At 41.8% G+C, this 14212-nt stretch overlaps 1 protein-coding gene across 16 annotated transcripts in view; it reads right to left on the reverse strand.

The window, feature by feature from the left end:
* WNK1 (WNK lysine deficient protein kinase 1) overlaps positions 1-14212 on the reverse strand; it is a 134918-nt gene that overhangs the window by 14819 nt on the left and 105887 nt on the right. For 5 of the 16 annotated variants that reach the window (XM_059935058.1, XM_059935055.1, XM_059935067.1 and 2 more), the window contains 13 exons: positions 13572-13721; positions 11794-12234; positions 10772-11050; positions 9654-9751; positions 9383-9545; positions 8854-8970; positions 8353-8526; positions 8095-8152; positions 7833-7955; positions 5897-7314; positions 4671-4754; positions 2981-3064; positions 2366-2426 (listed from right to left, as the gene is read on the reverse strand). In XM_059935058.1, the coding sequence (XP_059791041.1) occupies positions 2366-2426; positions 2981-3064; positions 4671-4754; positions 5897-7314; positions 7833-7955; positions 8095-8152; positions 8353-8526; positions 8854-8970; positions 9383-9545; positions 9654-9751; positions 10772-11050; positions 11794-12234; positions 13572-13721 (3250 nt within the window). The remainder of the gene's footprint in view (positions 1-2365; positions 2427-2980; positions 3065-4670; positions 4755-5896; positions 7315-7832; positions 7956-8094; positions 8153-8352; positions 8527-8853; positions 8971-9382; positions 9546-9653; positions 9752-10771; positions 11051-11793; positions 12235-13571; positions 13722-14212) is intronic. The other 11 variants (XM_059935062.1, XM_059935071.1, XM_059935069.1 and 8 more) reach the window with 7 other exon arrangements.

Below are 14212 nucleotides of genomic sequence, written 5' to 3' on the forward strand. Positions count from 1 at the left end.
TATAAAAGTGCTCTAATATGTATATTCTTATAGATCTGTGAAATAAATACCTAAAAATAGACGTACTGGGTTGGCCAAAAAGTTCATTTAGGAACCCGAACAAACTTTTTGGCCAACCCAATACTGAATCGCTGTCATTTAAAACGCTGACAGATATAAACTGATCTCCAAAAAGGCTGTACCAAGTCACCAGTGGCTTTTAAACTTCTGAATTTACCAAGGACAGGTGAGAAATACGATCACTTGTAGTTTTATTCTGCATTTCTGTTACATGAAGGAAGTTAAATATCTTCATGTCTAAGTTTCTTTTTTTTCTGTATCTTTTGATTATTTCTTGGTCCATGCCAAATTTACAGAAATTCTTTATATTAACAAAAGTAGTCCTTTTTGTGATACGAATATACAACACACACATTTCCCAGTTTTCCATTTATCTTTGGACAGAACAGTACTTTTCTTCCCCATGCAGAAATTTAAAATCTATTAATGCTTCTGGGTTGGGTATTAAATGTAATAATAACATCTTTCTCTATATCAGGGAGCAGCAAACTATGATCTGTGGACCAAATTTAGCCCACTGCTTGTTTTTATAAATAAATTTTATTGGAACACAGTTAAACTCCTTCCTTTATTATCTATTGCTCCTTTTAGGCTACAATATGTTGGATACTTGAGTAGCTATGACAGAGACTGTATGGCCAGCAAAACCTAAAATATTCCCTTCCTGGCCTTTTACAGAACAAGTTTGTCAACCCTGCTCTAGACAGTTGGAAAAAAAAAAAAGATTCCTTTTGTTTTCGTACAGTCCTATTTTATGACATCATTTTCCATCTTTGTTCCATTTTGAATTTACTTTGGCCTAGGCTAGTGATCTATCTTTACTTTTTTCCAGATGGCTGTCCAGTTGTCCCAAACCATTTACTGAAATATCCCCTCTTTTCTCACTGATTTGAAAGGCCACCTTTTTCATTTTCTACATTCCATTTTAGTTTGTCCATTTCTAGACTTTCTAATCTGTTCCACTGATTTTCAAGTCACTTCTTTTAAAATGAGAGCCAATTCAGATTGTGACTGCCTTGAAAATAATTTACTTTAGAAAGGTTTTAAGTGAAATTTAGCACTTAAGGAAGACAGGAAGAAGTAAGAGCATTCAGGTAATCTTATTAATAGTTACACAGGGAATTACATTTATGTCAGGTGGTGTTGAGGAGAATGGATATAATAAAAAGGGAAAATATTATCAAGCATGTGCTATATAAAATTACATTAAGCATATCTCATTCAATTATTTTCACTTTTGATTATAAATGATTCTGAAGGAAAAGGCAACAAAAAATAAGTGTTACAGTTCCCAGGTTCTGTGGGACTGATGGTGAAAAGAGATTTACAACAAAACTTTACAGCACTAGTAGTTGATAATGAACTTATGACTAAGCACATGGTGATAAAAGTTCTAAGAAAACACTTAAGTTGTTGGTATGGACAATTTTTACAAAGTTAAGTTGGAAATGTGCCTTTTTAAAAAAGATTATATTTATGGACAGGCCAATTCTAAAGACTCCAGAAATAGATAAAAACGTTTGGGGGCTTCCCTGGTGGCACAGTGGTTAAGAATCCGCCTGCCAATGCAGGGGACACAGGTTTGAGCCCTGGTCCGGGAAGATCCCACATGCCGTGGAGCAACCAAGCCCATGAGCCATAACTACTGCAGCCTGCGCTCTACAGCCCACGAGCCACAACTACTGAGCCTGTGTGCCACAACTACTGAAGCCCGCACGCCTAGAGCCCGTGCTCTGCAATAAGAGAAGCCACCGCAATGAGCAGCCCGCGCACCACAACAAAGAGTAGCCCCCGCTCGCCGCAACTAGAAAGCCCACGCACAGCAATGAGGACACAACACAGCCAAAAAAAAAAATTATAATGTTTAAACTGATGATCTGAAATCTTACATTTGTATTTCTACCATCCATGCTGTTCAAACTTATCTATATTTCTATATATCTCAAAAGCCAAGAGGTGGCCAATAAATTAACTTTATAAATATGCTTGAATTTCCTTGTATCTCTTAGCAAGGATTTGGCTGAGCTAATAATAACAAAGGGTCTTATGCTAAGAAACTATCATTACTCCCTGGCATGCTACCCCTCAAAAAAAAAAGTAAAAAATTCACAACTCTGCTGATATTACATGCTCTCAATATTAGTATCAATGCTCCTCAATCATGAAATACATAAAAATGTTGTTCAACACAGTCTCAAGTTCACCTACGAACTCTCGAGAATGTGTCTCTGAAATAGTAACCTCTACCATCAATTACAGGAAGGTCTGGAAGTGGGAATAAAGAGGAAGAAGGATGCTTTCTCACCATCCTTCTGAAGCTGGGCTCCTGCTTCCACAACTGCTGTTGGAGCCACCACGGACACGGGCTGCAAACACACACAGATACACAACGTCTTTAGCATCAGTGACTTAAAAAGAGTGACTTTATAACCTAAAAATAAGTCTGATGTAAAGAAAGACAGGCATTTTAGAGATTTTTAAAAGAAATTTTGAGTATTAACCTTTCCAAACTGCTTTCTTAATTTTTCTCATGGAATGCTCAAAAGTATAACTTGGATATTCATAGAAAAAGTAGTTTTAATCAGAACATTATTGTGTCACAAGCCTAAAAGGAAGAAGTTAAGACTTCAAACTTAAAGTATATAGCCTCCTCCAAAGCATAAACACAAAGTCCATAGAACTGATCTGTGGTATGATTCTAACCACAGTTAAGACAAGAAAAGTGACTCCCGAATCAAATTGTTTCCATAGGTACACTACCGGGTCAGTGTTACTCTCTCATTCATCGTCTCACTTCTGTCGACTGGAACAAGCAACGACTCTGATTAGGTGTTAAAGGCATTAATAATGGTCTAGGTTACAGCTTCTATCCCAGGAATATAATATCTTAGGGCTGTGGGGAGATTTCATCAGAACTCACACCAACTGCAGGCGTCAGCACAACGGTCTCTGGACTGAGCGCTCTTCTCAGCTGAGCGTCCAGATCTCCCAGGGGCTGCTGGGGCTGAAGGACACAACATGGTTAGCACAGCCCCGGGCACAGCCAGAGCCAGCTTCCACAGGGCACACCGCTTCCTGCTTCAGGGCCACACAGCATAACACGCGTCTGCTCACTCAACATCAAGCTCAATATCCTAAGTTCAACTTAGTTGTACTGCTTGAATGAATTACAAGCTCTCAAAATTTTACTGTCAAGTTCTCAAGCCACAGAAAAACTCAGTTATATTTATGTTTTTACAGTTTTGAAGTCTTCTTTCTTACCTTCTATGTTTGATGTTACTTAGAAATAGTAAAGTTAACTATTTGTCCTCTCCTTAAAAATATATTCTGAAAAATGTATCAAGATTGATTGGTAGATTAACTGTATTGTTCCCTATTTTCTTTTTCAGTTGGGTGCATCTTTCTGAAAGCCTGTCCTTATGAATAAAAGATGGTATTAACATACTCTGTCACTATCTTGGCTTCTATCAACCTATGCCTCTCCAGCCTTCATCTATGTTTCTCCCTCTATATGCAGCACCATCCACTTATCCTCACCCACTACGTATCTAATTTGCAGTTTCTCATCACATTTTGGGCCCTCTTAGGAACTGGAATACATGTTTTTAATGAGAAAATAGGTTCAAGACTTTCACAATGCTTTTTTTTTTTCAAAATTTAGCAGCTGATGGAATGGGTTCTCTATTGGAGTTATTACTTTATTATGGCAAGTTCCTTAAATTATGTTTTACTGTACATCTGGGATTAAAGAAGTAGGATAAATTCAGACTTCAAGTTAGCAATTTACCATGTTTTTCTTATATCTTATTCTAAAGTAAATTCCTAATTTATTTTCAATGTTTACTAGTTTGTCCCATGTCAGAAGTTTTTTCATAGTTACAATGGGATCATACCAAGTACTTTATTTATGGGAATTCAACTAATGTGTAGGGTGGGGGGTAGGGTGGGAAAGGGAAATAATAATTTAAATATTGCAGGCAATTCTGACCCGTAGTGAGCAGAACTGTGAGATGGGACTCTCACATTCACGTCACTGGTCTCAGTTCTTCTCAGAGCAGTCTCATGTGAGCTGAGCTGTGTGGTTTTTGTACTTTAAGATATAATACCTGTTTTTCATAAACATCACCCTTACACCCAATTACTTCATTAGGTGGTCACTGAAAAAAAAGGTCAAACATTCAAGAAAAAACAGGTTGTACTGAACTCATAGAAAAAGGGCGTTACCAGTTATCAGGGTGGTACCCTTTCCTCAGGAACTGTCAGTTAATTTTGATGACATGTAAGTTTTTACTTCCACAATGGTCTAATCTTTCACTGTTCTACAAAAGTATGAATGACAGAGGAATTATATTTCTTTTGGCAAACTGTCACGTTTGCTATTTTCTTTTTTCGTAAGATATGACAAAATATTAATATCAAATGATTTTTAGATGACTTGCTTCTTACTTTAAGTAGGGCCTGTATCATCAGCTATGGTGTTTTAAAAGAAAGTTGTTACTAAGTCAAAATCAAATAGAAGCCAGAAGGCAAGATCATGCAATGGAGAATTTAAATAAGCTTTGTGAAAGGAAGGAGAGGCACAAAAAGAAATCTGCCAAGTCTTGGGGCACCTGCGTTAGTGAAGGTCCTGGAAAAGGTGGCAGCTGCTCGCTGGGTGGAGTACCAGCTGGAAGTTCAGTACCCACTGGCAGCACCTACAGACACGAAGGGAAATTCAAGTCCATGAGACACTAAGAGTAAAGACTGCATACTGGAGAGCAAACCAACTAATTCAAATGCAGAAGCATAAGAATAAAATGTATCTAGTTAAGGCAAGTTTGTCACCTGGGTTACACTCTGGTATCTACCTTAAATAAAGGACATTATAACCATGATACTATTACAGGGGTTACCATGACATACCAATAAAACGAACAGAAACGTTTAGTAAAAGGCTATCCCCTAGGGAAAGCAGAGAGAACAAAGGCTGTTTAGACACAAGAGGCACAGTCCAGATACTCCTGAGCTTCTTATTTGGTACAGTGTTATCAGGCTTTCCTGGGAAAACAAAACAGTTCAGAAATAACCATGGGGCAGGTCTGATAACAAAAGGCATCAGAAATCTAATACTATCAAGTAATCTGTATTTTGTCTGAGTGAAGCCTCTATATTACCCTGCTGTAAAAAGAATCTCACATCAATGGCAATGCAGAAAGATGGGCGAAGCATACAATACAGTAGGAGAAACACAGCCGTGTTATTTGGAGAAGATGAGAGACTGAATATGGCAGAATGAGAGGAAGCCACCATAGCAGAACCAGAAAACACATTCTAGTTATTTTATCCCTAGCATTAGATTCATTTCTCCTCCTCCACATCAAAGTCATCACCAACTTCCAACTTTTTATAACCCTCCAATTGCGCATGTACGGAATCTGAGCAAGGCAGAAAACGTGCTTCGTTCTCACGGCAACAGGGCTGTGAGCTACTGTTACTGTGCACAGCCGCCAGCAGGAACACTCAGCTCCCTTTTGGGAACCGGCTTTCTTCAGTCTGTACCAATTCAGAGATAATGCCCGTATTTTACCTGACTGTTACACACCCTCAGAAAATCTTACAACATAATTAACCCCCAATCCTGCCGTATTTCATAAAAAAAAAAAAAAAAATCTCATGTTCAATGTACATACATCCTAAAATCACCTTCAATCAATTTATTTAATAAATACCAAGTACCTACCACAAGCTAGGCATCTTTATAACTATACTGCAAGGCTGAATTGAAAAACGTGTACTTTTGGGGGAGGGGGAGAAGAGTGATCATATTTTTCAAACTATTTCAAAACAAGAAGCTTACTGGAGGCTTAGTTAAAGGTGGCTTTGGTGCAGCAGTTCCAGGTTTCACTCCTGGCACAGTGCTGACTGGGGTGGAAACTTGCCCAGGAGTGACCGCTGGTGTAACTGATGAACCAGTTGTTCCTAAGGGCAAACTGGTTGGTGGTAAGCAAGTACTTGTAGTGGAAGTCATGAGTTTGCTTGGTGCAACAGCAGTGGTTGGGAGGCCTGGTGTGACAGTGGTCTCCATGACGAGTGACGTGTCCAGCGAGACAGAAGCATGCTGCGCTCCAGATGAGCTGTGCTCACTGAAGAGAGAGCGCAGCTTTTCCTCTAAAGTCTTTATGTCATCAATCCCAGGAGCTTTGGGTTGAGTATCAGCATCTATTTCAGGACAGTGAGTATGGGGCTGGTTGGGAAGCAAAGCTGGTTGAGGTTGACTATGAATTAGTGTCTGCTGTACAGCAGGCACATTGGCAACAGGTTGTACCAAAGGTGGGATACTAGCTACTTGGGGTAGTAAAGGTGAGGAAGTAGGTCCTGCCTGGGAAAGGGCAGAAGTAGAAGCTACAGCTGATGGGATGACCAAAGGATGAGCCACACCAGGCTGAGAAACAGCACTAGATAGCCCTGCTCCCAGGGAGGGAGAGGAAGATGACGCGGGGAGGGACAAAGCCAATCCGGTCATGCTGCTATGAGATATCTTATCCAGTGCGTGCGCACTAACCACCACAGTCTCCGCTCGAGTGAGAGCAGGCGTGCTGCTGCTGAGTGGAAGGGACGGCTGTGCAGCTAGGCTTGGGGCCGGAGCGGTGGCCGACACGGATGTTAGCGAGGCTGCCCCGGCCATGCTGCCCGCCACCTGCTGCGACGATACAGGTGAAGGCTTAGCGCCGGGGGCAGCAGCACTGCTCACTGCAGAGGCTGTCGCCATTGAGACTGGTACAGGGGGGAATGTGCCTGTACTGGAAACAGCGCTCCCAGATGTGGGAGCCTGCACTGACTGGAATGTCGCTGATACTGAGACGACTGCAGGCACTGTGATGCTTGACACCACACTGGAAAGTATCGGGGATTCAGATGCAGGTGGTACAGGGAGACCACTGGAGGGTATTACACCTGTGCAGGTGGCAACTCCAGCAATCCCCTTTTCAGCGGGCACTGCAACCTCAGACTGAGTGGCTGATGTGGGAGCGTCACTAAGAGGGCAGCCCGTGGCAGGGGCTGATGCTGAGGGTACTGCTGCCGCTCCAGCAGGGCTGATCACGGGAGGGGGCGCTGCTGGGAACGCCGGCCCCGACGGACGGAAGTTGGCAGGTGCTGTGCTCGGCCCTTCTGCCATTTGCGCATGTCTAAGTTCAGAAAAGGCCTGCTGTAGACTAAGGGACGAAGCAGAGTGAGACAAGCTCATTCCAGCGCCAGCAGATGTAGAAGCAGCAACTGCAAAGGAAAATAAAAACTCAGAATCAGTTCTTTTTAAAAAGGTGGGTTCAAAAGACTGTCTTAACAATCTACTTTTGGGATTCCCAACAATGCCACAGACCAACAAGGTATAAAACCTCCCCCAAGGACACGATAGGCTCTAAAACGGCAAAGTGGTATAGCAGTTCCAGCAAAAGAATGATCTCGTATGAATATCTATTTCTGAAAAAACACGGAGTAACCTCAAACGATATACAGCAGCACTAAATGGAGATACAAACACGCAGTGCTGAATCTACACAGTATCAATCACACGGGCTGTATCTAGTATGGCCACCCTTCTGTGCCCTTTTGCTGAAATCCTCTCTATTCATCACCTATTTCCCTGTCTCCAAATGTTTATCTGTTGGTCAGTCTCAATTTTCTACTATTCTTTATTGTCTATGTCATCATTTGAACTACTGCTTGATGACCAAGCTTCCAATAAAGGAGAGACACAGGATTTATATATGTATGTGGTAGAAGCAATTCCTTACCTGTATCTGATACTTCACTGAAAATTTTTGATTCTCGTAATCGACTTTCTGGCACAGGACTTACTATAAACCGTCTTCCGGCAGAATGAACAACTTGAGTTAAAGAACTGGTAGGAAGGCCTGCTTAAAAAGAAACAAACCATTTAATCGCATTATTATTATTATATACATTGTCACTAACACAAAGCTTCAAGATTCCATTATTAGCACATAACTTCTTAGGTCAAAGGTAAGAACAAACGATGGAAAGAAAAAAATTCACCTATTTGCTGTGGCATGGAAGATGCAGGAATTGGTTGTTTGAACTCTCCTTCCAATTTCTACAACAAACAAAAGTGATTAAATTCATTCTCTCACTCAATCTTAATGAGCAGGCAAAGCAAATCACCACATGCAACAAGAACATAAATGTTGATAATCTCAGTTACAGGTGTAATGTGGTACCGCTGGACATCGTGCAAGGCAAATTTAGCAAATATTTAACATAAACGAAGCTTCACTACGGGAACGGTGAACCTACTTGAGAGCCTGCAAAGCCATAGTCATCCTTTCCCTGGAGACTCTCCAATCCCTGGTCACCCTCTGGCTCCACATTGACGTCCTCACTGAGCATTTCATCAGCTTTTTCAATAATATCCCGCACTTGTTCCACAAATGCCTCTCTCTCCATTGCCAGAATAAAGTCATTGTTCACCTGTAAAAGAAACGTGACATTAGCTTAATTAGTCCAGTGTTTCCCAAGTTTTAGGTCATTCAATCACCACTTTCATGACTTCTGTCCTATCTGCATACCACCTGTATTATTATTTAGTTAATATGTAAGTTAGTTCTTCAAAGCCTAGTTAGACATGCCCTACACAAAAGCACCTCTAAATCACAGGTTTGGCGTGCTAGTTATATTCACATTGAAATAAATATTTAACTGTCAAAATAGTTTACAAAATATTGCATATTTGCTTAGGGCAGTGGATATGAAGATAAAGTATGAAGGAAGAATTTGGAACTCCGAAAACAGACATACCATAATTGCTGCTATTTCCTCAGGGTTGTCACCATCTAAATCAAATTTGAATGTAACCATTTTCCGATTGTGAGTCTCTAACTGACATTCTACTACCCGGTCTCCTTTATTTGAAACCTGAAAAGAAAAAAGAAAGAAGAAAAGGTACTTCATATCTCAGAAGAACCATGCTCAGATCTGTTACTGAATGTGATGAAGTAATATAGGTTATCACTTGAACTTAAGCTGAATGTTACCACTATTCCTTGAAGCACTGCTACTTTGCCTCTTAAACTAGGAGCAAGAAAACCTTAAGAAAATATCAGCCTTTCAGCTACTTACACATCTTCCACTGAAGGGTCTGGTAAGAATGTTAAGATCTTTGTTTTACAAACAAAAACTCTCTATTTTTTTTTTTTTAGAAATATAGAATTTAACAATATCATTTGGGTGATACAAGATCCTAAACTTTCATCAATACACCCAAACCTCAGAAATATTTAAATGGTATGAACTAACTATATGAAACCCAGAAGTCAGCAATACTTACATTCAAAATTCTCAATTTTGGGCGTGAAGTCTTTTCATGACGAGAGCGACTTCTTACAGATTTTCGATAATGCCGTTTTGTAGTTCTCCCTTCATGCCTTCCACTGGATGACGGGACATTCTCATTGCCGTCACTCATACCTGAAGCAACATCTGAATGTGCACTTCGGAAAAAAAAGTCCAGTTTATGATGAGATTTAAAGGTGAGACATTTTAAAGTTTCCTACCATCCTATCTACCAGTCAAGAAAGGAGAACTGTACTGTCACATACCTGTCTATAGAAGAGACCAATGTAGCAGGCTGGGTAGGTTGTGGCTGAGCCACTGGAACTGGCTCTGGAGGAGCCACCTGAGAGACGCCCTGAGTGCTCTGTAAACAGAAAGGATAATTCACACCTCGGCAGTAATACAGTTTATTTATTGTCGACCATCCCCAATAAGCTACTCTTCCTTTTCCTTATCCCTCCCCTAAGTCCTAGAAGCACTACATTTACTAATAATTCTTAATATTCAGCATCTACAGACAGTCATCTTAAAATTGCAAAGGAAATTTCTAAAGCTAGTCTCTGGTACAGACCGCGCAGTGTGTCATCAGCCGAAACAGCTGCTATAGGTAGTGAGAAGCTACAACCTGCCACGCAGCCAGCATCTCGCCAGAACGTGCAACGGGGCAGGCAGAGCAAAGTGCAAAGACAGCTCAGAGCTTTCTCTGAGCGGGGCAAAAATGACCACCGGGAGCACAGCAGGGTAAGGTATTCTGGTGACTGCCAATGGCAGGAGTTTGTGAAAGGATAAGAACAATGGCTGAAGGGCTAGCTAGAGAAGTGAAGTGCTAGCAGGGTTATCTCCTCCAAGGCACACTCACTTCCCAACAGAACAGCCAGTGGCAACAAGGCCCCACACTGGCATTTCACTCGGCTGCAAGAAGAAGTCATTCAGGGGCTTCCCTGGTGGCGCAGTGGTTGGGAATCTGCCTGCCAATGCAGGGGACACGGGTTCGAGCCCTGGTCTGGGAGGATCCCACATGCCACGGAGCAGCTGGGCCCGTGAGCCACAATTACTGAGCCTGCGCGTCTGGAGCCTGTGCTCCGCAACAAGAGAGCCGCGACGGTGAGAGGCCCGCGCAACGCGATGAAGAGTGGCCCCCGCTTGCCGCAACTAGAGAAAGCCCTCGCACAGAAACGAAGACCCAACACAGCAATCAATCAATCAATCAATAAAATAAATAAATAAAAAAAAAAAAAAAAAAAAAAGAAGAAGTCATTCAGAAGTTAGTTCGCAATAGTTTCCAAGTGCATTCTAAACCAGGGGGGAACCTATGTTTCTCCTTTGTCATTTTTATCCCATTATACATATAGTTTAGACATAAACATGCAGGAATTCCATTTACCTCCAGAGCTGCTTGCTGGGAGGATGTAGTGGGGGCTTGTGCTAAACTCACTGGTGGCTGGGACACTTGAACCTGTCCTCCTATACTGCCCACAGGAACCAAAAGGCTTGATTCCACATAAGGCTGCACCACTGTAGGAAAGTAACCTGGTGCAGCCAGTGCTTCTGCCGGCATGGGAGGGGACAGGACTGTAGAAGGAATGCACACAGAAGCCACGCTGGAAGAGGGAGCAAGATTTGAGTCTCCTGGGTACTGTGGTGGCAGTCGAGGTGGGAAGCCCTGTGACAGAAATGAGGAAGGGGAATTAGTGCAGGTTGGGTCATCAAATGAGCAAAACAGCAAGACAAGCAAGAAAAAAAAAGAAAAAAAAAAAAATAAAAGGGAACATAGCGAAGAAAAGTAGCCTGATCTCTTTCTAATAATTTAAAGAAGATTCTTGAAAAGAAATGGTTAACTGATTTCAATTTAGGGGACAGGACTGCACACAACTATACTTTTAAGTTGCTATTTTTTTCCCTCCTGGAGACTATTTAAATAGGAGGAATAGACATAATTCCTTCTAGAAAAATACCTACTTTCTACCCAGTCAAACAGGAGAATGCAAAAACTCTTCAAGGTATCAGTCATTCCAGTCATATAATGACTTGCTAATATTCTAAATCTAAACCCTGAAGCTTTTTACTGATACCATGTTGGCTACCCATATTTACTCTTCCCATAAAAAAAAGTAGCCTGATATATTCTATTATTAGCCGTATCTAGCTTTCAATCAGCTTACACTGAATATTGAGAGAACCATTTTTCTCCCAAGAGATGTCTTGAGGGAAATGGAAATGAGTCATCAGACATCATCGCCCTGTCCTTTCTCAGAATTTTACTATTTTAGCATCTCTGGTTGAGATCAGCAACTTTTGTTATTGCTAGTTATTCTGATATTCAGTTATTAGGTTTTTAAGTCCTTGATGTTCTATCATTAGAACCAAACCCTCTGGTGCCCTCCTTCTCACCAGCCAACACGGTACCTGGTAGAGAACATCTCCAGAGGGGAGTGGAGCCTCAGCAGGCTGCCCGAGGTTAGCGGCTCTCCCCATGGACTGAACTGCCGGCTGCAGGAGCTGCGGGTGAGCCTGACTCGGCAGCTGAGTCACAGGCTGCAGGAGGGGGGGAAGCTGACTGGGGACCACGGCGGGGCCCCCTGGGACTGCAGCTGCTGGAGCAGAGGAAGCCAAGGTGAGCAGAGGCTGATTAACGCCAGCTGCCACGGTGACAGGAAGTGGGGAGAAAGCTGGCTGAGGCGCTGAGGGCATCTGAGAGACAGGGTACTGGGGGAGTGAGGAGGGCGGGAGTGGCTGTCCCACAGGGAGGAAGTGAGCACCAGAATGGACTGGAACAACTGAGGGCTGTGTCGCAACTGGGATCTGAGGTTCGCCTTGGATAGCTGGTACTGGCTGGGAAACTGGAAGCTGGGAAGGTAAAGAAAAACAAAACAGACAGACTTTAAAAAAAAAAAGCAAGGCTGCCAAAAGCAAGACTTACGTATTAGCCAAAAAGAAAGAAAATTAAAACAAACACCAAACCCCTGCATACATTAGTGTAAGTTAACGTGCCACATAAGAGCAGGGAGAGGACAAAAGGAGACAGGGAGGCTGACAGACTGGCTGCTGGTCCACATCTTTCGTGGTAGAAAATCTTGCTCACGCTTCCTCGTTCAACAAGAAAGAGAACCCTTCCACAGGAAAGGCTGTTTTCTTTACAGCCTGGCTGAGATGTGTTTCACATACCATAATCCACTGGCATGTTTGCTGCCACTAAATCTACAACTGATACTACAGTGATTACTGAAATGCAAAGGACTTCCTTCCCAGTGGAGTTAGAGCTCACCCATAGTGCTTCCACAATTCTTAAGTCTAACACAGGCCTGTAAAAGTAGGTCTAATTACTATATTTCACTGATTGTATGATGCAATCATCCCTTTCCACCACCTGGTCATTTTAACATTTATGACATTAAGATATATCTTACAATTAATGGTATGTCAGTTCTCAGTGTTACATAAAATAATGGTGCATTTTACAATTGACAGTACCTCAGATGTGATGAAATATAACAGAAACAATACAAGCACAACAAGCCCCAATGTTAAAGCTGAAAAAAGGTCATTCAGAAGAGCTTATCTTCTACAGGGTTACTTTTCTTTCCTTATTTTTTTTTTTTTTTTAAATATTTATTTATTATTTATTTGGCTGTGCCGGGTCTTAGTTGCAACATGCAGGATCTTTAGTTACAGCACGCGGGATCTAGTTCTCTGACCAGGGATCGAACCTGGGCCCCCTGCATTGGGAGCACGGAGTCTTAGCCACTGGACCACCAGGGAAGTCCCCAGGGTTACTTTTCAAGTGACTAGAAGGATAACTTAGAAAAAAAAATCGTTCCATATAAGGGTTTTTTATGACTTCAGAAGGCAATGAGGGAAGGAAACAATGCATAAATCTACGTGAAAACACAGCATAATTGCAAACCTAGAATGATAGGTACAACTGACAATTCTAGAAAATGTCATAGGTTCAATTACTACAGCACCTTTATCAGTTCTATACCTGTCAAACTGATTTTAGGCTGATAAACCTAAAAGTTAAACATTTTTGGATTATCGCTGCTGTATATACCCATTTATATTAACCAATGCACATACACAAAAGAAGCAAATTTCACTTCATTTTTGCAGTGAAAATAACCAATTTTCACCATTAGGGAAGGTAGAAGTCCTGCGGCACTCCCTTCTAGAAGTTAAGCGTTCACCTGTTTTCCTGCTGACACATGCGACAAGGACTGTGGAGGTTGAGGCTGACTTGCAGGCTGTGCGATCATGGCCTCGCTGGAGGCTGACGTCTGGGGAAGTGAATACTGCGCTGTCTGCTGAGAGGGGGCTGTCTGCTGCACTCCCTGCTGCTGAGAAGAAAACCATCACTCAGTTTTATTTCAAGTCATTAACAGCATGTTTCTAAGGAAGTATGTTTGCCTATCAGTGTCTGTAAAAGATGGCAATTTTAGTAATCAAGACATGCACAAACCCAAATTCACCAATTCCCCTTTTTACACATCTTTCTTTTTCATCTGGTGTTCTTTATTTGTGATGGTACAACCAAGAACTAACCCATGTTTCAAAGTTTGAGTCACCACTGGTTCTTCACCTAACAGGCTCCTTGCCCCAGTAAGCAGCTCAGGTATTTACAAACACCTTCAGACACCATGTCCAAACAGACCCTCTCTCCTCCAAATTCCTCCCTCTTTGTTCCCATTTCTTGATAGCAGCTCTCACTTTGGTCCTATGTTAAACTAATCCAATCTCTTTCCCTTAATCTATCAATATTTCATCAACTGTGTAATTAATTTGCTTAAAGAATAGCTTTGATAATGGCTACAAAATGGGAGAAAAGCAT

This window comes from Balaenoptera ricei, chromosome 10 (assembly GCF_028023285.1).
Source record: "Balaenoptera ricei isolate mBalRic1 chromosome 10, mBalRic1.hap2, whole genome shotgun sequence".
Lineage (NCBI taxonomy): Eukaryota > Metazoa > Chordata > Mammalia > Artiodactyla > Balaenopteridae > Balaenoptera > Balaenoptera ricei.